A 25,993-nucleotide genomic window follows, 5' to 3' on the forward strand; every position below is an offset into this window, starting at 1 on the left:
AGTAACTTGGCTATTACGCACATTGCGTTCTTATGATATATATTCCGTGGTACAAATTCAATTAGTTTTAATTTAAAAACGCAACAGTTATATTCAAATAGTTATTAGTTATTGAATTAACTTATGTAGTTTATACGATATTTCAATCTTTGGAAAAAAATATTACTTGAATAATAATAACTTAAATTTAAATACAAGTACCTAAAAACTATTTGAGTTGAACGATAATCAAATTGGATAAATATTATAAATCAAATCCAAACAAAAATAATTGTAAGTTAACACAACATTATCGTTAATATTATATTTTTATTTTATTTAATTTTAGTTTAAACCTTAGGGAGGTAATGTTTCGTGTCTGACATATTTCAGCGTCAATGTATGACATTATGTTATATCTATTATTTTAGGGAAGGGGTTCTGAATGAAAATTGTTCACGAGAACCAATATCTGTACAAAAACTTGTGTTTAGTAGTGGTAACTTGGCTATTACGCACATCGCGTTCTTATGATATGTATTTCATAATATACAATTCGATTGGTTTTTATTTAAAACGCGACAGTTATATTCGGATAGTCATTAGTTATTAAACTAACTTATGAAGTTCATACGATATTTCAATATTTGGAAAAAATATTACTTGAATAATAATAACTGAAATTTAAATACAAGTACCTAAAAACTATTTGAGTTGAACGATAATCAAATTGGATAAATATCATCAAGCAAATCCAAACAAAATTAATTGTAAGTTAACACAACATTATCGTTAATATTATATTTTTATTTTAGTTTAGTTTAATTTAAACCTTATGTTACCTAGTATATAGTTTCATGTTTAATACGCGATTGTAGACACATATTATATTATGTATAGGTATTGTAATTTATATAAAAAAAATGGTATTATATATATTTGAGTCCAAATTTTTGACAGTACAATACGTTTTTTAAATTTTTAATTTGTTTCTTTCTTATTTATATAAATTTACATTAAAAAAAAAAAAAATTGCTTTTCAAATTAAACTAATTCCTACTTTCACATTAACTGGTGAGGTTTGCCTGTATTCATCTTACAAAATTAATTTAACAGTATTATAATTAGATTATTATAATGAACCTAGATTTTAATGGCAATATTAAGTTTAATATATATAAGTAAGCCTTATTGTATTCCTCTAAATTAGACATTAAAAATACTTCATAGATTTGTTTTAAATTTATCAGTGGTTCACAAAACAAAAAATATCTTAAAGAAAGTTAACAAGTGCCTACTTTTTAACAAAAACTTAACACTAAAATTACTCACTCTTCAGTATTAAAATTTGTAAATCCATTGTTTACTTAATACTATGCGATTCCGACGCATTTTATAAATGTAAATTCTAATTGTTATTAAATCAATTTGAATTTTTGCATATTAATATTATTTTAATACAGATTATATTAAGTGACTACATACATATATTTTTTAATTACCTATAATAATATTTTTAATACCTATGTTGTTATTAGAGTGTTTGTCAATATTACTTCTATTAGGTATTTATTTTGACAATGATATCTTCAAAACATTTTAAACATTAAACAAAAATCAAACTTTGAATTTAAAATATTATAATACATTAAATCCCATGAAAATGATTTAGATTTATTATGAAATCGCAATATGAACCGTAAATTTTGAAAAACAATGCTTATAATTTCGTTCTATAAGGAAAATTCAAAATGTATTATATAATATTTTGTTAGATATAACTAATAAGTTAGATTTAATATAAATATCAAAATTTCTTAGAACTATAACATATTTTATGAAATGTGGTATAGCATTTTTTTAAGCAAATCAACTTATCGATTTACCATCACAAAATATTATTACACCGCTAGAACACCTGGTAGTAGAACCATACTGATAAAAAATCTCAGTCTTATCCTCATATTTACTCTATCCTAATGCAGGAAACCTACGACTTATTATTTATCTTAACCATAAAATACACTGCAGAACACCATAGTTTCTTTCTTCCTCTCGCATCTATTGAATAAGTCATAATTTTAAATTCGGGACCAAACTCCAATGCAGCCGCAAACTAATGTCTAATGATACCTACTGTAGTTGTTTGCTTCTAATAAATGGAAGGTTATCATGACGTTTGAATATTTTGAAAATGTTATTATAGTTATATTACAAATGTATATTGTATACAAAAAAATATAGGTACAACATTAGTATTATTGTATTATCCCTTTAGCACCGCATAAATACATAAGCCTACATACATAAATAATAGCCTACCATGCTGGGCTGAATAAAATCAATAATAATATTATGAAGGTACAAAAATTAAAATTAAAACTATTAAAATATACCTTTCTCATTTAATCTCGAATATGAAGATTTTAAATTTTTTTTTTTTATGCTTAGATAATTATGATTTTGGAAACAAGTAGTACACATACCAGTCTGTCACGCCGTAGCTATTGTAGTTTAGTACGGGCGCCGGGTGGCATGATAACATTTTATATCCCAGACATCATTCTGTAATGACAATATTATAATATTATTAAAATAACTGTATACTGATATTATTCGTGATTGTAATGTTATAATAATATTTTTAAACAAAAAATTGCTGTCTAGGATGAACCAATTCAATCGATAATAACTAAATGTTCTTCTATATAACTAACTAGCTGACCGACCTTCATCCGGAAGAAATTATTTTTTTATAATTTAGTTTAAAAACATATGACTATTTTTTAGCTATACAAATAATATACTATAGTTATATATTGTAGTTATTGTTATTGCTAATTTCTGAAAATTATATATCCTACATTTTGAAATTCAACCACTGGAGTGGTAAATTTTATTATTTTTATTGTTTGCAAGTGCAAACAAATAAATGAATAATTAATAATAATAAAAATAATAAATAAACAAAAAACCGGTTTCCTTCTTCTCCAAAATCAAGTTAGATTCTTATATATATAGATTAAATATTTATCCTCACACACGTGTAAACAAACTATAGTTCCCTCCCCTACAGTACCACAGGCTAATAACCTTAGCAATTGAAGCCTTAACCCTAAAAAAAAAAATATTTATCAAATATTTTTTTTCTCAATACATTTGAATTTCTCGTAAAATTTACTATAATATTACAGTGGTAAACATTACCATATTATCTATCAACAATATAACATACGTAATATGTGCTTCAATGTGCATGAGGGAAATTTTATTTTAATTATGACGCGTCTGTATGTCAGTGGTACTGAAAGTTCACCATCCTCTTTAAAAAACGGATTATGAACGCTCAGGTATTTTTATTTTTATAAGCTATGTTACAAATTTAAAGTTTATTATTGGAACTATGATGGTGAAAAACACATTATTATTATTATTATTATTATTATTATTATTCATTAGACAAATGACGATGATATGAATAGAATATTAGATATCGGATTGTAAGCTACTTAAGAACTATTGTGATACTACCCATATTGTATACTTCTTACAAATCATTGTTTTCCTTAATACCATCCTATTCACAGATTATTAGGTATTATAATAGTCAAATATCCTGTTCCCTAATACTTATAAATTCATCAATCAGAATGGTCGACTTCACCGATGAGTATTAATCTACACTGTCTACATAACGCCATCAGTCCATTTGCGACATACCTACTACAATTATCCAGAGACCTTGAATTCAAATACGTGTGCTGTAGTTTTTTAATACATAAAATTCCAAATTAGTACATCTTCATAACAAACAATATTATTCCAGTCAGCTATATTATGTGATATTATTGATTTCGTGTACCTACTGTTAATCGTATTGGCTAAAGATATTAAATGTTATGTGTTGTAAATTAAGATGTTTTATACTGTACCGTTTATGTTGAACAATGGTACAATGTTTGAATGTTATAACACTAAGATAATATTACGATTGATATTTTGATCAGATATACTATAAGACATGATATTAAAGTAGTTATTGAATGTTAATTTTTCCACCAGGTATGATTCTATATAGCACGCCAATAAAACAGTGCAACACTTTTGATAGTAGGCAAATAAGACCAGTATCAAATCGTTGTATATTTCTTTTGAGTAAATAAGTATTCAGGAGCTATGTTATAGTTTGATACTTTGATATACAAAATTAACAACATCACCATATCTAAAATATGAAACATCTCGAATAATGATTTTGATATTATTAATAAAATATTTTAGTATTACAATGTTATAATACAAGTAGCTATATTTTATACATAATTTTGTATCAACATTATTGGTCATTGAAATTATACACTGCAGTAATTCAATATTAATATTATTGATAAATGTATTGGATACATAATAATGTTTTCATTATTATTTATTAGATACTATGGATAATTTGGTTTTGTGTACCTACTATGCTATTAAGTATTGACTACTATACATCAAATCAAGCTATAATTTTCACATTTACTTCACTAAACTGCTGAAGTATATAATGTAATAATAAGCAAACGTATGTTTAATATAAATTACAATGTGTATTATTTCAAAAAAATATCCAATATCAATGTAACATGATAAATGATAATGCATCATTTGTTATCTTATTACGGTACGGCTGTGTCATTTATAGCTCTATACATTGTGCATATGATTAATAATCGTTCCATAATATTTATAAAAAAAAACAAAATTGGAAATTGACATGTAGGTACTTACCTACTCAAATTTTGAACAATTTTATATTTTTTTTAGCGTAGATACCCGCGTGAAATAGGAAATTCTTATTAGTCTTAAAACGGTAGTAACATTATAAAAAATTAATGAAATTTTGGCTGAACACGCTAGTGTTATATTTGTAATTTATTTTATCTGAGTTCAATACTACTTATGGCCTTAAATGGTCTTTTTTAGAATGTGTTAAAAAGGTAATATTATATTTGAATGTCAAAATATAATAATATATAATTAAATAAATTAAACAAATTTCCGCCAAGAAATTATTTATAATTTCATAATATCATAATTATAAATCATAATCATAATTATAAATATTTCAAAAAAGCTATACTTCTAATTAACATCCATATTATTATTACTTATTAGTATGCATATTGTATAAGAGTCTGGCGAATCTGCTGTTCCCTGTTTTATAGGTATACTTATTTGCACCCGACTACGGCCTTGGAAAGTGTCCTAACTAATTATCATATGTTTTGTATTAATTTGTTAATCTGATTATATAACTTGTTTTTATAGATTCTTGAACAATGTGGTTTGAATACATTTGGATAGCGTTAACAGCTATAGCTGTAATATCAAATAAAGGTGTATCTCATGCCCAGAGTCAAAACACTAGTGAATCTAAAATAAAAAATCTAAGAAATGATTATGTTCAGGAAGAACACGATACACCAAATACAGAAAACCTCACACGTATTATAAATAACGGAAACAAAATAAATACCCAAACATTGTTTGGAGATATTATTGCGAATAGTATGAACAACTTTTTACCCTTTTCAAATGTCAATGAAAATTGTACTAGGGATGGACAACAATTCATGAATGGTTTAAATAACCAAACATTATGGGCTGTTAAAAGTAAGTAAATTAACATTTCTGTTACATAATACATAATATTATTATTATTAAGGAATAGTAATATTTTTTATTTGTTTTGTTTAACCGTTAATCATTAAACTAATTGTCTTTACCTCGTAAGACTCATTGACAATAAAATTTATAATTATTGTAGAAGAGTGACTTGGGTAAAAAAATAGAAACTTTGTAGTATAAAAAAAATGCCTTAATTATCCTAATAAATACAATATTTGACTATTTCTTAAACAAATAATTTTGATAAACCAAGGTTTTACTGGTAAAATTAATTATGTTTATATAACGCATTTGTAAGCAATCTTAGTAAGATTTCAATAGGTTATAGTAGGTACATACTATGTAATTATATACTTTACGAATGTATATTATTTCCTGATTAAAAACTATATCAATAAAAAAAATCAGAAAATTACCGTTTAACGGTAAAATAATCAACCTATAATTAATGTAAGATGTATTCATATTGTATACTAGCCACTCTGTGGTTCCTGTCAATAATTTTCTTGAGAAAGCTTTATAGTAGCCTCGGTCCCTCGGAAGTATATATAATTATTAATTATTATATTTTAAAGTGTTTTTAAATTCATTCAAACTAAAAATATTGTAGTAAGGTTGGTATATCGTTTTTTAGATGGGTGGGAATGAACGAGGACAAACACGAAGAGACATCTGACACTGTATTATATAATATGAGAAATAAAGTGTTATTTTAAGATTAAAAAACAAGTAGAAATCTAATAACTTCTAACTAAAGTCTTAAAATATACCTTTTAATGTATTAAAATATCCTTAAAGAGATAAAATATAATAAAAGGTTTATCATACATTTTGCTTACAGCAAAATATTTAAAATACATTCACATTTTTTTTTATAATTATAGGAAGTTCATATTTTGACAAAATTGATATCCAGTGTAAATAAAGAATTTCTTTAAACAATTTTTATTTATTTGATCGTAAATAAAACAATTAAATTCTAGAAAGTTGAAATATTTCAATATTTCTTTAATTAAAATTAGGGAATACTATGGAATATGTTCCATAGGTATGTAGGTTAATTTTAGGATAAATAATACAGGGATTTGAAATTTTGAAATTTTGAAGGTTTCCTTATTTTTGTTAAAAAAATTCTCACTCAAAATTCTAGAAAATATTATGTTTTACAATTTTAGCTTCTAAACGGAGCGATGGAAGTATTGATTTTACAATGATGTGTTATTTTTTGTGCCTGTGTACATGATAAGTAGTCAAAATAGTACTTTAATTTTAAACTTCAGTATCTTTTCCGGTGGGTAAGTGAATCTAGTTGGTGCATTTGGGAGGTCAAAATTTAAGAATGTTTCTATAAATGTTCTATTTTTTACAGCATTTTATAATCGCTCGATTTCTCATGAAGCGATTTCCTTATTTTGTTGTAATTCAAAAACGATGAATGGACATAGATATTTTAAAATCACACTTTAATATGTTTATTTTATCATTTTCTATACTTGAAAAATGTTTGAAAATATTTGAACTCATTTTTAGCTGTTAACGGACATTTTCAATTTTCAATTTTTAAAATTTTTTTTACTATAAATATCAATAAAAATCCTATTTGTTAGTTCAAAAAGATTGGAAATATTTAATACAAGGCTTTTTAAATATTTAAAAATATTTAAAATACATTTTTTTATAAGCATTTAAAGTTAACATTTCGACAAAATGTTTTACATTGAAAATTTACAAATTATTTTGCAACTAAAAATGTATAGAACGTTCAATTAAAGAAAAAAAGCTAATTTAAAAAAAGAGTAAATTAGAGGTCCGACCCGTGCTCAAATAACAGGTATTTTGAGATTTACGATGGAAACGTTTGTTTGTAAATGGTTAATATTAGATTTAATAATAATAATGGCTGTGTGTTGGCGCAGTGGAACTTCAATATATTTTAGTACAGAATGTCTCTAGATCGAACTACGGTTTTGGGGTACCATTTTTTTGCATTGTCATTTCTTATTTCTTTCCTATCTTAACATAGCTACGAATGTTTGGTTTTTTTTTATTCAACGGATTTTAGTACGGTTAGGTTAGGTAAGGATTTTGTATTAATTGATTGTATTAAACCGCCATAGGTTGGATTAAGTAAGAACGACAAATTTGTTATAACTTTGATTCTTTAGAGTTCAATTAATAAATATACATTTACGTACAAACCACACGGGGTCCGTGATCTTAAATTGCCTACCTTATAATATACTGCTAAAAGCAAGTCTTACAGACAACTCCGGTCAGGATTCATTATATATTAAAATATAATATCATTTACACTTAAAAATACATTGTTTACACAGCGTGTTTCACCCAAATGAGTTGAACAATCATAATTGCTTTCCGGGCAACGCCGTGTAATTCACCTATATTTTTAAATTAGAAAAATCTCGTGTCACGGTATATTTTGTGGTCGCACTCCGTTGAAATTTATTTTGTTTATTTGGTAGTTATAAAAATAGGCGGTAAAGTATTTTTCACCCTCCTAGGTCCAACCCGGGGAGATCAGTGGCGTACCTGTGAAATCGCAGGTACGTCACTGGGGGAGATGCTCAAACGGAAATTGTGAGATTTACGGTGGAAAATGTTTGTTTATAAATGGTTAGTAGAAATAAGTATTTATTATTTGGATGCCATATCAGGCAGATCAGGACGTGCAAGCATACATCAAATCAATTTTCGCACATTGCCAATATATAATTGTTTTTTGTATACAATAATACATAATATTATATCGAATCTACCACCATGCATTACTGTGACCCACTTGTTAGTTACTGTACAGCTGAGCGACACCCACTTACCTGTTTTTTTTTATTAAACCTTAACAGCAGTTCAAATGCAGAGGAATTTTAATTTTAAATGAAAAAGAACGATTTATTTTTAAATATTTTCGTTACCTTTCTGTAATTCAAATATTATTAATCCTAGGGACTTGAAACTTTTCACAATTACAAATATTATTTTGTTCTATGTAAATTAACATTTTAAAAATATTCAGGCTAATGTTAAGCTATTTATACCATAGAACAAATTGACTTATATAGTCTCTATACATACATTTGTAAATAAATAAATATAATATCTGATTTAATATTATGCATTTGTATTGGTTTAATAAAATATTAGTTCCACGTATCATAATTTAACTAATATTTTTATAATAATTATAATTAATTATTGATTATTAATACATTTATTTTAAAATGCGGAGATTGGGTAACCACTCTGCTGAACAGAAGGAGTGAGTGTACCTCGTCGTTGAGAAGGTCACTGTAATGGCTGTATTACATTTAAATTCAATGATCAATCATTATACACGTAATACCATTCTGTGCGAAGACGACCTGTCAGTAAAAAACGTTAAAATATATATAAAATGTTATCATGTATAGAAAACAAATGTTAACCTTTCAAAAGTGCCGACTAAATCAAATTTGTTATTAGAAATTTCACTCGAAGTTTAAAATTGAAACTTTTGTTTTTTCTATTACTTATCATATTTCCCACCACCGCGAATTTGCATCAATGGATGGATTCTTCTCCCAAGACCACAAAACATTAAATACTTACATTATTTATACTTATTGTAAATAAATAATTACAGATTGTATAGTAAATTATTGAAATACAAAAAAAAAAACTTATCATATTATATACAGATGCAAACAAACCACACACGCACCATAGTAAAATCAATACATTTGTCGCTCGTTCAGAATGTAAAATAGAAGGTTGACATACGGTCTTTACTCGGAATCGTTTTTGGAAGACAATGATTTATCATTGAATTCAAACTCAACACATCCATGACATTAGATACCTTAAGTCATTATACTCAATGACGAGGCACACTGGACATACTAAACGTTAAAGTGATTTTTTAAACTTATTTATCTATATTTCATGTACAACAATTTCTTAAGAACCTTTTTGAAGTTTTTAACAGAGAAAAAACTGTATTGGTTTTAAAAATTATATTTTTAATACTTTAGGAACAGAGGAAAAACGTATTTTCTTCAGCCTATATCTATATATTTTAAATATTTTGTCCATAATCTATTCATATTCACATTCAACGTGATTGTGTTAAAGATAAACAATAATTTTCTCAAAAAGATCATTAAGGAGCCTCGCTACTACCGTCAATTTTATCTCAAAAGACATTAAGTTGTGATCAAATCAAAGTTAGTTTACATTTTCCGATTTGGATTCTGAAAAAAATTTGAACTCGACAGTAAATTATCTATATATTATAATAAACACTTAGTAAAAATTAAATTTTTTATTATTCTGAACTCACTGTAATTGAAAAATTGAAAATACGAATGTTTTTCAAATAATAATTAAAATTAAAAACAAGTGTTTCATACTGCAGACATTTTTTCTGCCAAATTCAAATATTTTTTTCAGGATAAAAATCAGACAACGTAAACTAACTTTTGTCAAAACAATCTGTAAGTTGTTATAAAATTCGTATGGTAAATTGTATATAATATACAACTAATAGATTTACAATAATTATAATCGATTTATTGAGATGTGCATGCGTGTACGAGAGTGGTACCCGCATTGAATTTCACTCAAATTAATAATCATTTACGACTAACAGTAAGTTAACACATGGATCCTCGGTGACTAAGGCGAGATTATAAATAGCCTAAATGTTGCGCCTTATAATATAATAGCGAGGCTTCTTAATGTTTTTGGAAAACAATTTTATTATAATTTATAATCACATTTTTGAAAATCATAGTATTAATTATATTATATAATATATTGTAATTATTAATATATAATTGATCTAAAATAACCTTCGGATTTATTAGGTCATTAGTTGTGAACTATAACTATGTACGAATTATATGATACATATGTGTACAAATGATTAATTAACTTATCTAGTTATTTTTAGATTCTGAGTGGAACGATGAATGTATTGATTTTACAATGATGTGTGTTTTTTTTTTTATTTTATTTTTTTTTTTTGTGTCTGTGTACATGATAAGTAGTCGAAATAATGCTTCGATTTTCGACTTCAGTATCTTGTTCGATTGGAAAGTGAATATCGTTGGTGCATTGGGGAGGTCAAAATTTAAAATTTCCAGTAATTTTCAAAAGCGCCGGGAAAAACAAAAGAAAAATTAAGGAAAAACGGGAATTTTTACGCAAAATCGATTTTTCACAAAATTGAATTTGGTTTTTGGTGTAACTTTAAAACAAATGATCGTAGATACATGAAATTTTCAATGGTTGTTTATATTTCCATTTTCTATACACGATAACATTTTCAAAATATTTTGATTTATTTTGAACTGTTTAGAGACATTTTCATTTGCCATTTTTTTTTTAGATTTTTTTCTAAAAATATCAATTAAATTTTATTTGTTGATTAAAAAAGCTTGAAAATTTAAAGGAAGACTGCAAGTATATTGTTTCAAAGGCAGATGAAATCCTTAGTCACAGTTTTTTTTTATAAGCATTTAAAGTTCAAAAATTGACAAAATATGGAAAAATCACGAAAATTAGCAAATTATTTTGAGTTAAGAATTCGTAAACATTTTTCTTTTTAAATCTAAGATTTTAAAATGTAATACAGGATTTCTTATAGATTATCTACCTTTATCATACAAAAAAATATCTATAAGAAAAGTCAAATTAAATTTTTATGATCGTTTGAAATTCCAAATTTTTACAACATTGGATATTTCACTCGATTTCTCATGTAGCGATTTTCTTATTTTGTTGTAATTCAAAAACGAATAACTGTAGATACATGAAAAATTTTACTGAATGTTTATATTAGCAATTTCTTATACACCATACAATTTTGAAAATATTTTGACTCTTTTTGAGCTGTTTACGGACATTTTCGGTTTTCAATTTTTTTAGTTTTTTTTTCTATAAATATCAATAAAGTTTTATCTGTTGGGCCAAAAAGTGTAAACATTTAATACAAAGCTCCTGATATATTGTTACAATATCAGTTGATAAATATTAAAAATACATAGGCACAATTTTTTTTTATAAGCATTTAAAGATCAAATTTTGACAAAATTTATAAAATTTTAATTTGAATAATTATTTTGTAGTTAAAAATTTATAAAATGTTCAACTTTTGTATATATGAATTGAAAATTTAGAACAAGATTCGATAGTATAAAAGTAGTAGTATATAATAGTATACAAGATACGTAAGTAATTAATTCTGTTACAAAAAAATCTAAAAAATACATTTACACAGTTTACTTTTAGTCATTTTAAGTTCAAATTTGGACGAAATTACATATTGTATAACGCGTTATAAGTACCTACCTAATGGATATTGTGATATGATTAATTTGGAATTTATTATAGGTACCTATAATATTAAAGGTCAATTTTTTTTTAATACCATATATAATATTATGTCTTATACCTAGACTGACATACCGTCTCCGCTCAGAATCGTTTTTCTTATACAATGATATTATATCATTGAATTCAAATTTAATACCATCCATTATACAGTGACCCACTTGTAATCTACTGTACAGCAGAGCGACATCCACTTACCCACCTTTTTTTAATTACATTGTTTAGTTTAAATGTACTTAAAAATAATAATAAGTTAAGATTGTTTTCAGGCTTGAATTCTAGCGCTGGGTCTAAGGTATTGGGTATTTTGCATTTTTCAAGCTTTTATTAATTGTACTTGCAACATTCCGTCAGTGAGTCTATTTGACCTTTAATGTTGCGCCGGAAGTTTCGCATATAAGTGGATCTTCTTTTGACATCACCGTTGGACTGGTGTGTCCGATTCTTAATCTATTACCTAAGTGTAGATTTTTCTTTTCTTTTTCATTCAGTGTTTGCTAATCAAGTATTGTGTTTTTTATTCCCCTTAATTTGGATTTATTTTGATGCCAGTTTGTTTTCTATTTTATTTTAATGATGACGTCTTAAATTCGATTTTTTTATGTCCATATATATAACTAAGTTGTGATCTGAAGAAGTGATGTTTTGATTACCTAGTTCTAATGTCCTTTTGGCCTGTGACTCGTTGGTCCGCTTTGTCATTCCCTTCTATATTTCTGTATCCCGGTAACCAAATGAATGTTATGTTTATTCCTTTGTTGCGTCATTGAATTGTATAATTATATTTTCATTGTAATTGTTTATGCTTTAAACATTTTTGAAATACGACATACCTCTTTTCATATTCCGAAGCAGAATATTCTACTGTTGAGAATTTCAATTTATAAACATCAAGTTTAGATCAAGTAACTAGTTAGTTGTAAGTGTTTAAAGTTTAGAGGTGAATTGACGCTGGGTTACCTCGCACAAATTGTTGGTCAACAATTCCAATAATCTAAATTTTAAATATGTATAGCTAATTGACTACCGTTCAAAATTCGATGTTTGTATTATTTTACTTTCAAACTATTTTTTAAATATCTAGAAGTGCTTTTATAATTTCATACATTACTTTGAGATTTTAACTAAAAATAGTTTTGTCATACAATAAGTTCCCTAAATTATCTAATCAACTCACTATTTTAGAAATAATATTATTGAACTTTAAAACAGTTATTTATTTTATATATCATGTGTCGTAAAAATGTATTTTTTTATTAATGTGATTTATAAAATTGAGTAATGTATACATGACATTAAATTAGTTATTTTTCTTATTCGAATCCCGATGAATAATAATTATTGGGTTACTTCATTAAGTCAATCAGCAATCACTGATACATTTGTAACTGCTATATTTGTTATCTATACAGATAAATTTACGGCGAATTTTCAAATAAAATATAAATTAGTTACCTAATCGTCAGATGGATGATTATGGACACAACGATAATTAAGTAAACAAGAATAATGAATATACTAGGTAATCTTAAAGGCGATGATAAATGCAATTTTAATTACCTCTGTCGTTTTTAAATAGTACGTTTTTGTGAAAAAAACCGTGTAGACTCAAACTAGGTGTATAATATTATGTATATCAAAATAAAAGCACTTTGCAAACTAAACGCGTGAGAAAAATACAAAACCGTGTGATGGTTTAGAGACAAATATTAAGTTAAATTAAATCAAATAATGAAGTTTATAATTTATAATTCAATAAAATAATATTTAGTTTCGTATGTGGCCACAGATATTTTGAAAGTTGAGGGTAGTGGATGGCAGGATAGTTCCGTTCAAGAGAAAAAATAGTATGATAAGGTTTTCAGAACATTGAGTCAAGAATTAAAAAAAAATATTAATGTTTATTTATCTATGACTATATTATGTTTATTGTTATGTATAACTATTAATCTCATTTGTAATAAATTCCCGCTCAAATTCCTATTATCACAAAATATGTATAATCACTATTTTTTTCATATTATATTAGTATTCAAAATAAATTATAAATAAATAAATAAAATGTTTATCAAATTACGATAAAGAAAGTACTTAATAATACAATTTGGAAAAATATTGTTTTATACTTTTTACTTAATTACCGTTACTTTGAAACCACCTATTTTAGGGCAAAACCGTATTAATTTTTTTATGGTGAAATATTAGAATTTCGCGGAAACGAACTTCAAAATTATTGGAATCTGAAATATAATAAAACACTATTTGATATTAAAGGGGCCTTTAAGGTCAGGTGGTTAGATCAGCCGTTATGTTATTTCGTTGTCCCCGCCGTTGTATGTAAGCTATAGCTTAAGTATAAACTCATCCAAGTCCCCCTTTATCAGAACCCGAAGTGATAACCCGGGGGGGGGGAGCTCATTTTGGTAGACTATTTCCACCCATGACTACTAATTCCCATCTATACGGTTTTTCCCCAAGACTAATACGGGTTTACCACACCTATGGTGCAAAATCGTATATTTGAGTAGATATACCTAGGTACTTTAAAAATTTGGATTTTTTTTAGCTTACGTTAAAATTTTTTAAAAATGCTTAAATATGATATTGAGGCTATGACAATATTTTTATTATAGTTACGCAAACCAATTTCAAATTCTTAAAAAGTTGTAAGTTCTACAATTCTTAGAAGTTAATAGTACAGTTCTTCCCCGCCTACTCCTACCTCTCACTGATTCCCCAAAATGTTTCGTTTTAATATTTTCATAATAATATGCCAAAGTAAATTATTTATAGTAAAACCGCAATCCAAAAAAAAAAAATATATGCATTATAAAAATACATGATAGCATATTTCTATATATTATGTAAAAGCACTTTTATTATGTTTAAACTTTTAATTTTTTAGGTTGTTAATGTGGTATGCCAATCTAGAATCTAGTGTTATTCCAAGAATGTTGATCATATTTTATTTTTCATCATTTGTTGTTGACCCATTTTGATGCTAATAGTGATGTGTTTTTATGCTTTTTAATGAATACAATGCAATGTGATTTCTCCAGTGAGAAATTTAAAACAGATGTTTTGACCATTCTATGAGGTCAGGAGTGGACCCAGGGGGGTTTGGGAGGTCAGCTGACCCACAGTTTTTTTCCCAGTTACATTTGGCCCCTCGAAATGGCAAACTAAATAAACATTTTTTATTTGAAAAAGTTATGCAAAGTGGTGGATTCAGGGGAGGGGCACCCTTTGTTAATTTTTTATCGAAAATTTTTTTATGTAACTACAAGTATCATATAAATGAAAAATTCAGTTAATAAGAATAATACTACCAACTATTAATTATTATTTATTATAATAATTACTGTTTAAAAATGATAATATGTATGTATTATTAATTAAAATTAAAATTATACAATTCATATGTTTCCACACAGTGGCCTCTCGTAATAGTAAGGCAGACCCATAGTTCTAAAATCCTGGGTATGCCACTGTATGAGGTTTTCGTTTTTGGTTGTATTTTGTAACATCTTATTAACAGTTTCTAATTTGCAACTACTACAATACAAATTATTATTTTATTGTATTAACGTCAAAGAGTCAATATCTAGTGGATAATAACATTTAGCACTTTTGTTTTAATAATATTTATAACATTTTTGTGTTCAAAACGTTTGATTTTATTTCAATGTAGCCATATAGGTATTAGGAATATGATTAGACGAAATATTATAGCCTATGTAAGTTTTAATACGGGTAATAATGTACCTACATTATTCACCATCATACAATATTATTTCGTCATGAACAATTATGAAAATAATTATTAAATAAAAATTGTTTAGTCACAATGACGTATAATTACAATGTCCATTATTCATTGGTCTATAATGGTAATATTAACTATACATACCTTGTACCTAATTTGTAATATTGTTGATAACGTACCTATATAGACAACTTTAACATTCATGACAATGAATATTTCTTAATTCAAAACGTGTATGTAATTGACGTAATAATATATTGATCTAAATCAAATATTACCTCCAAATAAATTTAAATATTGGTTACGGTAGTAAATTAGGTACCTACCTATTAATCTATCTTAAAATATATAATTTTGTTAATAAAAACAATTTAACTACATATTAATCCATTCAATATTATACTAAATATTATAATTGTATATATTTAATATACCTCTTATTAAGGATAATTTTAATACATAAACGTTTTAGAGCACTATTATAATTGTTTTTATATTTATATTATCTATACGTTATACAATACGACCATAACTGATCACTGTGAGGCCTATTTTTATGTTTTATAAATAAAAATTATAATAATTATATATTATAAGTAAGTTATAACCATATACCAATATTGAATATGAGAAAAAATAACCTTAATCACTTTCAATTTGTATAGTGTACACCTCTTCGTCAAAATATCCTGGGTCCATTTTATCCGGTCACGTCAACGAATTGGGATACTTTGACCAATGCATGCGCGTTTCATCACAACGTCTTGGGATTCACGGAGCATACGCCATAGCAAACATACGGCTCCACCTTTCTGCAGTAGACGAACCTCCCGAACCGCTCAACCAATTTGACATAATCAAAGCGGATCGGGAACAATCGAAAGTAATTCGATAATAATATTATAGAACATTATGTGACCTCGCGCGAAAATGACAAACGACAATTTACAACGGAAATCATATTTTCAATTTTAAATAATCGATTTCAGAGAGACGCGGTGGCAGAAGTACCGGAAAACCTATTGTGGGCGTTGTGTTTTCCAGACTCGTGTACCAACGAAGACATAAGGTTATCCGTCGCCCGGGCGTTGAAACCAGCTTTCCTTACGAGCAACATCAGCGTGAAAGTCGCAGTGCCACCGTTGATGTACACGTCTAAGAACACCACGATGGAGTATACAAATACGGTTTCGATCATCTAGTGAGTACATTATCGAAAAACAGGTGGCACTTTAGATCACGACGATTGGCTAAATTAACGCCTATATATACGGTTCACGCACCTTCCCGGTCAAATTAACTCTGGAAACATATCGTCCACATAGCTATAATATAATATTATTTTCGTACCTATGAAGTTATATTATAATATAAGTACCCAGTTAACTTGGTATGATAAACTTTGAATTTGGTAATATCTTGAGCATAAATGACTTGTTATAAGTAAACTTACTTACTATAGGTGTTTTAAACACTTTGTACGTTTGCCCTGATTTATTATTATACTATGATCCGTATTTGAGATATTATTATATTGTACAACGGATATTTTTTTGGACTTAATTTGACTGAAGATATTATTTTTACCGATCACTGACGGCTTACATTGTTTTCTATGCCATAGTGGAATATTCATCGTGGGCATTGCATTGGTGATCGCCGGCACGATATACGAATTATTTGCAGATAAACTCGGGAAACCTACTTTTGTCGGTAAGATTGGACGGTGAATAATGGTCAAAAACAAACATAAATATCGTAGAATTAATTTTAATGCGATAAAATTAACATAATTAAACATTGCCTTCATCGATGTTTTAGGTAAGTGTTTACATTCTTACTCGATGATAACAAATATGAGAAACTTATTAGAAGAACCAAAAACTAAAGACTTTGCCGTAACCAATGGGCTTAAGACGTTGGGAATAATATCTGTGATAATTGGTCATAGAGTTGCACTAAACTTAGGACTCCCATCATTTGATCCGGCTGAGCTCTCGGAACGCGTATGCAAATTATACTATTTTTTTTTCATATAGTTATTATTTTTAATTTCATTTGACTGTTTTTATTTTTCCAGATTTTAGCGATTTTTGGTGTCGTTTCTCAAGTCTCCGGTTGCAGTTGAGATATTTTTTGTAATAAGTGGGTTTTTTACTTACTTCCTGATCGAAGAGCGTTTACGTAGTGGGAAATCATTGAAGTTCGTGTTTTTAATGATTTTCCGAATAGTCAGGTACTGAATAAATATCATACTTGCTAAAATCTTAACATAGTTTAATTCCTAATATCGTTTAGATAGTTTATATTTTGTTTAGGATAAAGCGTATTTCGTATATTATTATATAATATTATAATTTTGGTATATTTAAGAAATGTATGCCACACAATAAGTATAAGTATTTGTACAAGAAATATGGCGTCCTGCAGGAATTATACTAGTATAAAATGTGAAATTTTTAACAGGTAGGCCCGATGATTGGGCCACTATTTTAAACGATTTTGTGTTATTAAATACAGTAATTGGGTCACAATATTTTAATACATTTTATAAACATTTTATTATATATTATATTATATTATAATATTATATAGTTAACTAATACCGTGCGGCTGTAGTGCACACGCAACTTGACTCGTCCGCGTGCCATATCAAAAGGTAATAAATTATTCAATATTAAATGATACAGGATTATCATTATAATTGTTATAAATTCATATATATTTATGTGAAAGAAAAAAATAATAATTTAATTAATTGTATAATATTATACCAAGTCTTATATTATATAAAACTTAAAATTAAAAAAGGTGGGCAAGTTGGGGTCACTCTGCTGTACAGTAGGCTACAAGTGGGTTACTTTAATGGATAGTGTTAAATTTTAATTCAGTAATATAATATCATTGTAGAAGAAAGACGATTTTGAGCGAAGACGGTCAGTCAGCCAATGATATATTGATATTACTAAGTATATTTAATGATATTATTGTGAATAAAGTAATTTATATATAATCTATTTACGTGGAACCTTGTCTTAAATGTTCAAGCCTTAGATATAAAAGTTGAACATTTTATACATTTTTAACTACAAAATAATTATAAAATTTTTAATTTGAAAAATTTTGTCAAAATTCAAACTTTAACTAATTATAAAAAAATAATTCTGCTTATTTATGTTTAATATTTTTCAAGTGATATTGTAACAATATATCAGGAGCCTTGTATTCAATTTTCACGCATTTTTACTCAACAAATATTTTATTGACATTTGTATAAAAAAAAAAATAAAAAAATTGAAAATTGAAAATATCCGTAAACAGTTCAAAAAGAGTCAACATATTTTAAAAATTTTATGGTGTATAAGAAATGAATATAAAAACATTCAGTGAATTTTTTATGTATCTACAGTTATTCGTTTTTGAATTACAACAAAATAATAAAATCGCTACATGAGAAATCGAGTGAATATCCAATCTTGTAAAAATATGAACTTAAACTCTCATAAAAATTTATTTTGATTCACTTGTAGACATTTTTTTTCTTGATAAATATAGACAATCTTATAAGGAATCTTGTATTACATTTTCTAATCTTTGATTTAAATAGAAAAATTTTTATGAATTTCTAACTCAAAATAATTTGCACATTTTCGTGAATTTTACGTATTTTGTCAATATTTAAGCTTTAAATGTTTATAAAAAAAATTGTGACTAAGGATTTTTTAATATTTTTCATTTTTTTTTGAAACAATATATTAGGAGCCTTTTATTAAATTTTCAAGCTTTTTTACCTATCAAATAAAATTTTATCGATATTTATAGAATAAAAAACTAAAAAAATTGGAAACTAAAACCCAACAGCTCAAAATATTTTGAAAATGGCATGGTGTATAGAAAATGCTAATATAAACATTCAGTAAAAATGTCATATATCTTCGGTAATTTGTTTTAGAGTTACACCATAAACCAAAAACGATTTAATAAAAAATCAATTTTGCGTAAAAATTCCCGTTTTTCTTTAATTTTTCTGTTTTTTTGCGGCACTTTTGAAAACTACTGGGATATGTTTACTTTTGACCCCCCAAATTAACAACTAGATTCATTTTCCAATCAGAAAAGATACTGTTGAAGCATTTTTATTGTCCCGAAAGGTAATGACAAACACAAAAAATAAAGTAAATAAAATATAAACACATCATTTGTAAAATTAATATATTCATGGCTCCGCTGAGAATCTAAAATTTAAAATTATATACCTGGGTTCTGTAATATATTTGTGGCCCAATATCCGGGCCCACTTTAAAAGTATATTACCTATATTAATGTTTAGCCCAATAACAAGAAAATAAAATATATTATATACATTTTGCATACGAAGCAGGTAGATAAAATTTGGTACAATTACTGACCACCCAAAAATTCCAGTTTCCACAATAATTATTTATCGGTACCTCCTTGATTGTTGAGCTGTTAATAAAAAATAACGAATGTGTTATTATAATGATAAACTAATAGCCAATGTATTATCAATAGACAAATATAGTTACCTACTATATGTATAACATAGGTATATTATGTATTATAACTATATGTATAAGACATAGTTTATATTTCGTTTTTAATTTTAATTCTATAATATATTCATTTTTAAAAGATAAAATATGTATCGCAATTTGAAAAAAACATTTCCTTGTCCAAATTTGCACTTTGTCCGCGATCCGATGTAGTTGAATTTACTGTAGCGAGTAATACCTAAAAGCTAGGAGTTATGAACAATCGGGCAACAAAATGCACGGGGATCAATTAGTAACTTATATTATTATAGTTTAACCTTCATTTTCGAATCAATAGACAATAAATTTGTATCAATTTTAATTATTAAATAATTTCAAAAATTATAATTTTTCAAAGTAAAACTTCTTTCTTGATGTTTGAGTGGAAAACAAATCGTAACGAAAAATGAAACGACAGGAAAAATGATACGACACGTAAAATGATACGACACGTTTGTTTATTTATTTACATAATATGTCCATAGCAATGATTAATAAACAAAAATTTTCATCGTAAATTACATATTTTTTTATTGTATTGATTGATTTTTCTTACTCTCTCCCTAATTCACTTATAATTTCACGGGCCCAATTACTTATGAAAGTAGTTTTACCTCCCCAGAGTGTAATGGTGGGCTCACACACTCTCTCATTTCTTATTTTATTTTTTATATTCGCAGAAATAAAAACACAATAAAATGAACATTTATTTTATTTTTAGGATTTATCCAACGTATATTACTGCTATTGTAATATTTGCATTTGTTTTGCCTTATATGGGCGATGGCCCATTGTGGAAACTTATTGTTTACCCCGAAGCTGAGTTTTGCCGGAAAAACTGGTGGACTAATCTATTGTTTATAAACAACTACGTGAATGCAGACGAAATGGTAATTATTTTATATTATTTTATTTATAAAGTAGTTTCCTCTCTAATTTGAATCATATATTTAATTTTAATGTTACTATGAATTTGTTTTATTCAAAGAAAACTATATTATTGTGAATTTATAATACACGTGCAGGTACCTACAAATTTTGATTAATACTATTATTATATTATTTGTAATTTTTGTGAAATCATCATGTTGGTGTTTCACCATGCGTGCACACCCATTTTTTTCTTATTCAATAATGCAGTTATTCAAAATTCGATTTTTGGAATTTTTAAATATAGGATAATATACTCAAAGAACATGTTTTCTGATGTTCAGATGTTTTGTTATACTTAAGAAGTGTCCGGTGGAGATACAATAACATCAGTTTTTCAAATAAGAGAACCCTTTTACACTCTAAATTATTTAGCAAATAATTTTTCTGATCATTTTCACGTATCAAAATCAAAATTGGAACAAGTATTTTTTGATTAATTTAACTTGTATATTAAGGGTAATAAATCCATAATAATGGGTTTTGAAGATATTATAAGGGGCTATGATGACGTATTTAGTGACTTTTTTTTTTAAATTAAGAATGATTAAGCAAAAGAAATTTCAGTTAATAGTTTAAGACGGCTAAATAAATTAAAATTGTATATTATAGGTACCAAAATACTTAAAATTTTCAATAAATATATCCAAAGATTGAGATACTTATTTGTGTTATAAAAGCTTTAATCAATTTCAGTAACAAATCTGTGAAATACAAAGGATAATTAATAATATATTCTATAGTTTGCAAATACTGTATACACTTTGTATAACAAGACACTTGTATCACAAAAATTACACCCCTGCTTAGATTTAATTGTTATATGAACCGATAATGTATAAAATCTTTAATTTTTAATTACATTGAACAACTCATAGTGTTATTCTGTTATTTAATTACTAAAATTATGATGAATACATTTTTACTTTATTATAGCTAGTTGATTTTAATTTTTACTTAGTACTCGTTAAATTTCAAACATTCAATGATTTGATTAAAATTTCGATTAAAAAAAATATACTTATTCTATACGTTCTCTGTGGTACTATCATATGTATAGAACTTAAATTCATATTTTTTTTATTATAATTAAAAAATTAAAGACCCTCCGCCGTTTTTGTAACTCTTTTAAGGGTTTTTAGCATTACATACTAGGTATATAAACCAATATTGTAAAATATCGTCATATGACCTACACACACGCACACATGTGTATCTATATGATATACGCATGTCTGTTTCCGAGACACATTAGTACCATATTTCTTTATAAACGAAACCACGGGGTAATGCTTCACAGTTGAATTCCATGGTAGATTGTAAACAAGCAAAACTAGTTTTTGTCGTTCCGTCGCCTCCGCACTCATAATTATTGCAGCTACTCTCGTAAAAGGTTAACCTGTTGGCTACTAAGAATAGTGTTGTAAATTTGCAAACATTTATTGATGTACCTTGATGGCAAACACCGGAAGTTATTTACTTACCACTCATAGCCTTAAGACCTGAAGATTGACGAGGAACGGTTCTGCGTGTTATACTTTATTATGAATTTAAATTTAAAATACATACAATACATTTTATTATTACGTGACTTTTTGAATTAAGCTTAAATTAGCTTATTGCGTAATGAATATACAATATCTATACAGATCAAATAAAATGTTTAAATTGTAGTAACATTTTATCATCCAAAAAAGTTGTTACATTCAGTATTACCTTATATAGTATATAATAGCATAGCTTTAATGCTTTATATATGATTAAATATACCAACCATTAAAAGCATTAAATACTATTTAAGATTTCTTCTAATATTATTATAAATTAATTATAATAAATAAACCGACAACGTACCTACACCAAATAGTGTATCCAGCAGTTTGAAAGTGGATACTGTAGGTGTACAACTTGACCTAACAAAGCCTTTCTATAGGCTACCTCGTTATTCAAGTTCGACTGGAGTCATATTTTGATGACGTTCATCGGTGCATACATATTATTAACCTTGAGCATGACAACTAATTCAAGACACAGTCTTACAGACGATATAGTTCAGTTTAGTAAAACAATATTTTTGCATTAACTTTATTATAAAATAATAAATTGATAATTATTTATGCTTAGGTAAACCAAATTATGTTTGTACATAATGTACTGATTTTAGGAAATTGAAAAAGTCAATAAGAATATATTCAACAAACATAATAATATGATGTTATCAATTGTGTTGTAGGTACACGTTCATGCAAAACAATGACCTTAATTTTAATACATTTAAACTAATTTCGTTAATTACTATGTTTATATTATTATTATGTAATATATATTTTTTTAGTTGCTACATCAGTAGATACGTGTATTATAATAATTTAATGATATCATTTTCAGTGTATGCTACACTCGTGGTACTTAGCATGTGACATGCATTTTTTCATAGTTGGAGTTTTCTTGACCTATATTATATGGAGATGGAATAAAGCTGGTGTTTGTATTTATGGCGTTGTCTTTGCCGTATCTATTTATTTACCAGCAAAATCAATTTATGACAATAAACTATGGGGAGTGATGCCGTACTTTTATGGGTAAATACTAAATAATATGTTTCACTAGAAACAATACATTGTGTAAATATAAGCTAATGACCTTTATATTGGTAACGAGAATTTTATTGAATACATTTATAAATTAGGTGATTTTTATAAATATAGTTAAAAAAATATCAAAGTAGTTAGTTTAAACAGACAATTTTGTCATCGATATAACATGACATAATATGTAGATTGTAATAAGAAAATTATTACTACCATGTTAAAATTATGTTTCTTAACCGTTCCATTGTATTCTTTCGTTTCAAATTTGAATATATGTTAGTACGTTACTGTTAGCATAGTAACTGTATGTTACTGTATGCATAAAATAGATAGTATTCTTAAATCCACTTATCAATATTATTAATAAAAGAATAAGTAATTTATTTTTAATAAACGTGGTTGTTTTAAATTAAAAATAATTGTTCAAATTATGATTTTTTAGCAACATTAAAAATATCAGAACAACTGAACATTTCAATAGAATTTACATAAAGAGTCATTACAGGATCACAACATACCTCGTTGGTATTGCAGCCGCTTTCATATACTTGCGTATCAAACAATCCAAATTAAAATTTTCAGTAGTAAGTAATAAAAAAATATTTTGTTTAAATCGGTTTACTTGTATGATCAATTTTATGTTTTATTTTTAATTTAGAAAAATAGAACAATAGGATTAATGTTATGCGTATTGTTGCATTTCACCTGTTTTATTGTTACCGGCTACTTTTATTTACCAGAAGTTACATACAATCCATGGAATCACATAATTTACTTCACGTTCCAGAGAATATTATATTCGTTAACTGTATCGTACTTGCTTGTTGTCGGCTCATTGACTAATTTCGGTAAATATAAATATAAATTAATGTTACTATATTTTAAGTTTTAAGAGGACGCCACAACTAGCATGTGTTTCCTCTGTCTACAAACGTGAACTATTTTACGTTCACAATAATACTTTTTACACTGTGGTTAACTATTTTCTAAAATTAGAATTAATTGACCTGTTATACAATTTAAAGGTAAGATTATAATATTATCTAGGGCATCTCGGAGACTTTTACTGATAATTCTATTAGGAAGCTAAAATTAATGATCAATAACTTACTTAAAAATAATAATTAATATCAATAAAATCCTCCGATATTTCTTAGATAATAATCTTACCTTTACATTTTATCATGGGTCAATTCACCCTAATATTTTAAATAACGGAGTAAAATAGATTATAGTTAACGTAAAGTTTGTTATGTTGTACGTCTATAAGACCACGATTTAAGATATACAGGTTACTCAACGGAGAATTATTTCTGTTGCCCAGTGTGTATCCCTGATTACGGCGAGAAGTGTCTAAACGGAAATTAATGTAGTCAATCAATGAATATATTTTCATGATAGATATATTGTCTTTCATTCCATTGTATATATAATATTATATACACTGAGAGCGCTATAATAGCTGTACTTTTTCCTATAGTGAACAGCTGATTTTTGGAAATAAACTGTGAGCATGACTCTGGGGACCAGTTTCTTTACAGCGTTGAGACGTTGAGTAACTTTTATATCTTAAATCGTGTACAACAACACATGCAGAAGAGCCCTAAGAGCATTTACAATCATAGTTGAAACCTTGGTTACGCTTAATTCACTGATTTACTGGCCAAATTCGGCTGTTTAACCTTAGTTTAACCATTTTAATACGGGCCATAGCGTTACCGAGGTTTAAGCCATGATTGTAAAACGGGCCCAAAGACAACACATGCAGGAGTCTTCTTAAGAAAAAACTAAAGATATTGAAGGCAGAGCTAAATAGTGCAAATACAAAAAAATAATAATAATAGTTTCTTTAGTATTATTCTTTATTCTAAACCTTTATTATCGTAAAAACACGATTAGAAACTACTGACGTCGTGAAATAAAATCAAGTAAATTAGTTGCATTAACGCGATAGGATCATACATTTTTGAAAATAAACACTTATAATGTGTCTTTATAGTTATACATAATACTTATGCTTACCGTTTAGTTATGTAAAAAAATAATCGGGTTTAAATAATACTTTTGAACACTATAGTTAATCAAACTCGAGACGAGTGATACGAAATAGAATG

The 25,993-nt window shown here is 26.7% G+C and overlaps 2 protein-coding genes across 3 annotated transcripts in view; both read left to right on the forward strand.

Moving 5' to 3' along the window:
• LOC103310643 (nose resistant to fluoxetine protein 6) lies at nt 1-17,963 on the forward strand. Of its 2 annotated transcripts, XM_016808393.2 has the most exons (8): nt 1-273; nt 411-749; nt 5,290-5,634; nt 16,471-16,688; nt 16,795-17,006; nt 17,430-17,518; nt 17,627-17,811; nt 17,886-17,963. In XM_016808393.2, the coding sequence occupies exons 3-8, from the start codon at nt 5,301-5,303 to the stop codon at nt 17,931-17,933; spliced, it is 1,086 nt and encodes a 361-aa protein (XP_016663882.1). In that variant the 5' UTR covers nt 1-273; nt 411-749; nt 5,290-5,300; the 3' UTR covers nt 17,934-17,963. The 2 variants fall into 2 exon arrangements, with proteins under 2 accessions (XP_016663882.1, XP_008187823.1); XM_008189601.3 differs by lacking the exon at nt 411-749 and having other exon boundaries at nt 2-273.
• LOC100166951 (nose resistant to fluoxetine protein 6) overlaps nt 17,893-25,993 on the forward strand; it is a 12,713-nt gene continuing 4,612 nt past the window's right edge. Inside the window, exons 1-5 of the mRNA XM_008189593.3 lie at nt 17,893-18,041; nt 21,080-21,248; nt 23,677-23,870; nt 24,322-24,463; nt 24,538-24,727. Of these exons, the coding sequence (XP_008187815.1) occupies nt 18,022-18,041; nt 21,080-21,248; nt 23,677-23,870; nt 24,322-24,463; nt 24,538-24,727 (715 nt within the window). The 5' untranslated portion in view covers nt 17,893-18,021. The remainder of the gene's footprint in view (nt 18,042-21,079; nt 21,249-23,676; nt 23,871-24,321; nt 24,464-24,537; nt 24,728-25,993) is intronic.

This window comes from Acyrthosiphon pisum, chromosome A2 (assembly GCF_005508785.2).
Source record: "Acyrthosiphon pisum isolate AL4f chromosome A2, pea_aphid_22Mar2018_4r6ur, whole genome shotgun sequence".
NCBI classification, from domain to species: domain Eukaryota; kingdom Metazoa; phylum Arthropoda; class Insecta; order Hemiptera; family Aphididae; genus Acyrthosiphon; species Acyrthosiphon pisum.

Excerpts from the sequence above, each read along its gene's own strand:
- LOC103310643 (XM_016808393.2), top strand. The coding sequence starts at position 5,301 with ATGTGGTTTGAATACATTTGGATAGCGTTAACAGCTATAGCTGTAATA. Across the intron at positions 16,689-16,794 it reads CGGATCGGGAACAATCGAAA|AGAGACGCGGTGGCAGAAGT; the intron begins GTAATTCGATAA and ends AATCGATTTCAG. Across the intron at positions 17,007-17,429 it reads AATACGGTTTCGATCATCTA|TGGAATATTCATCGTGGGCA; the intron begins GTGAGTACATTA and ends TCTATGCCATAG.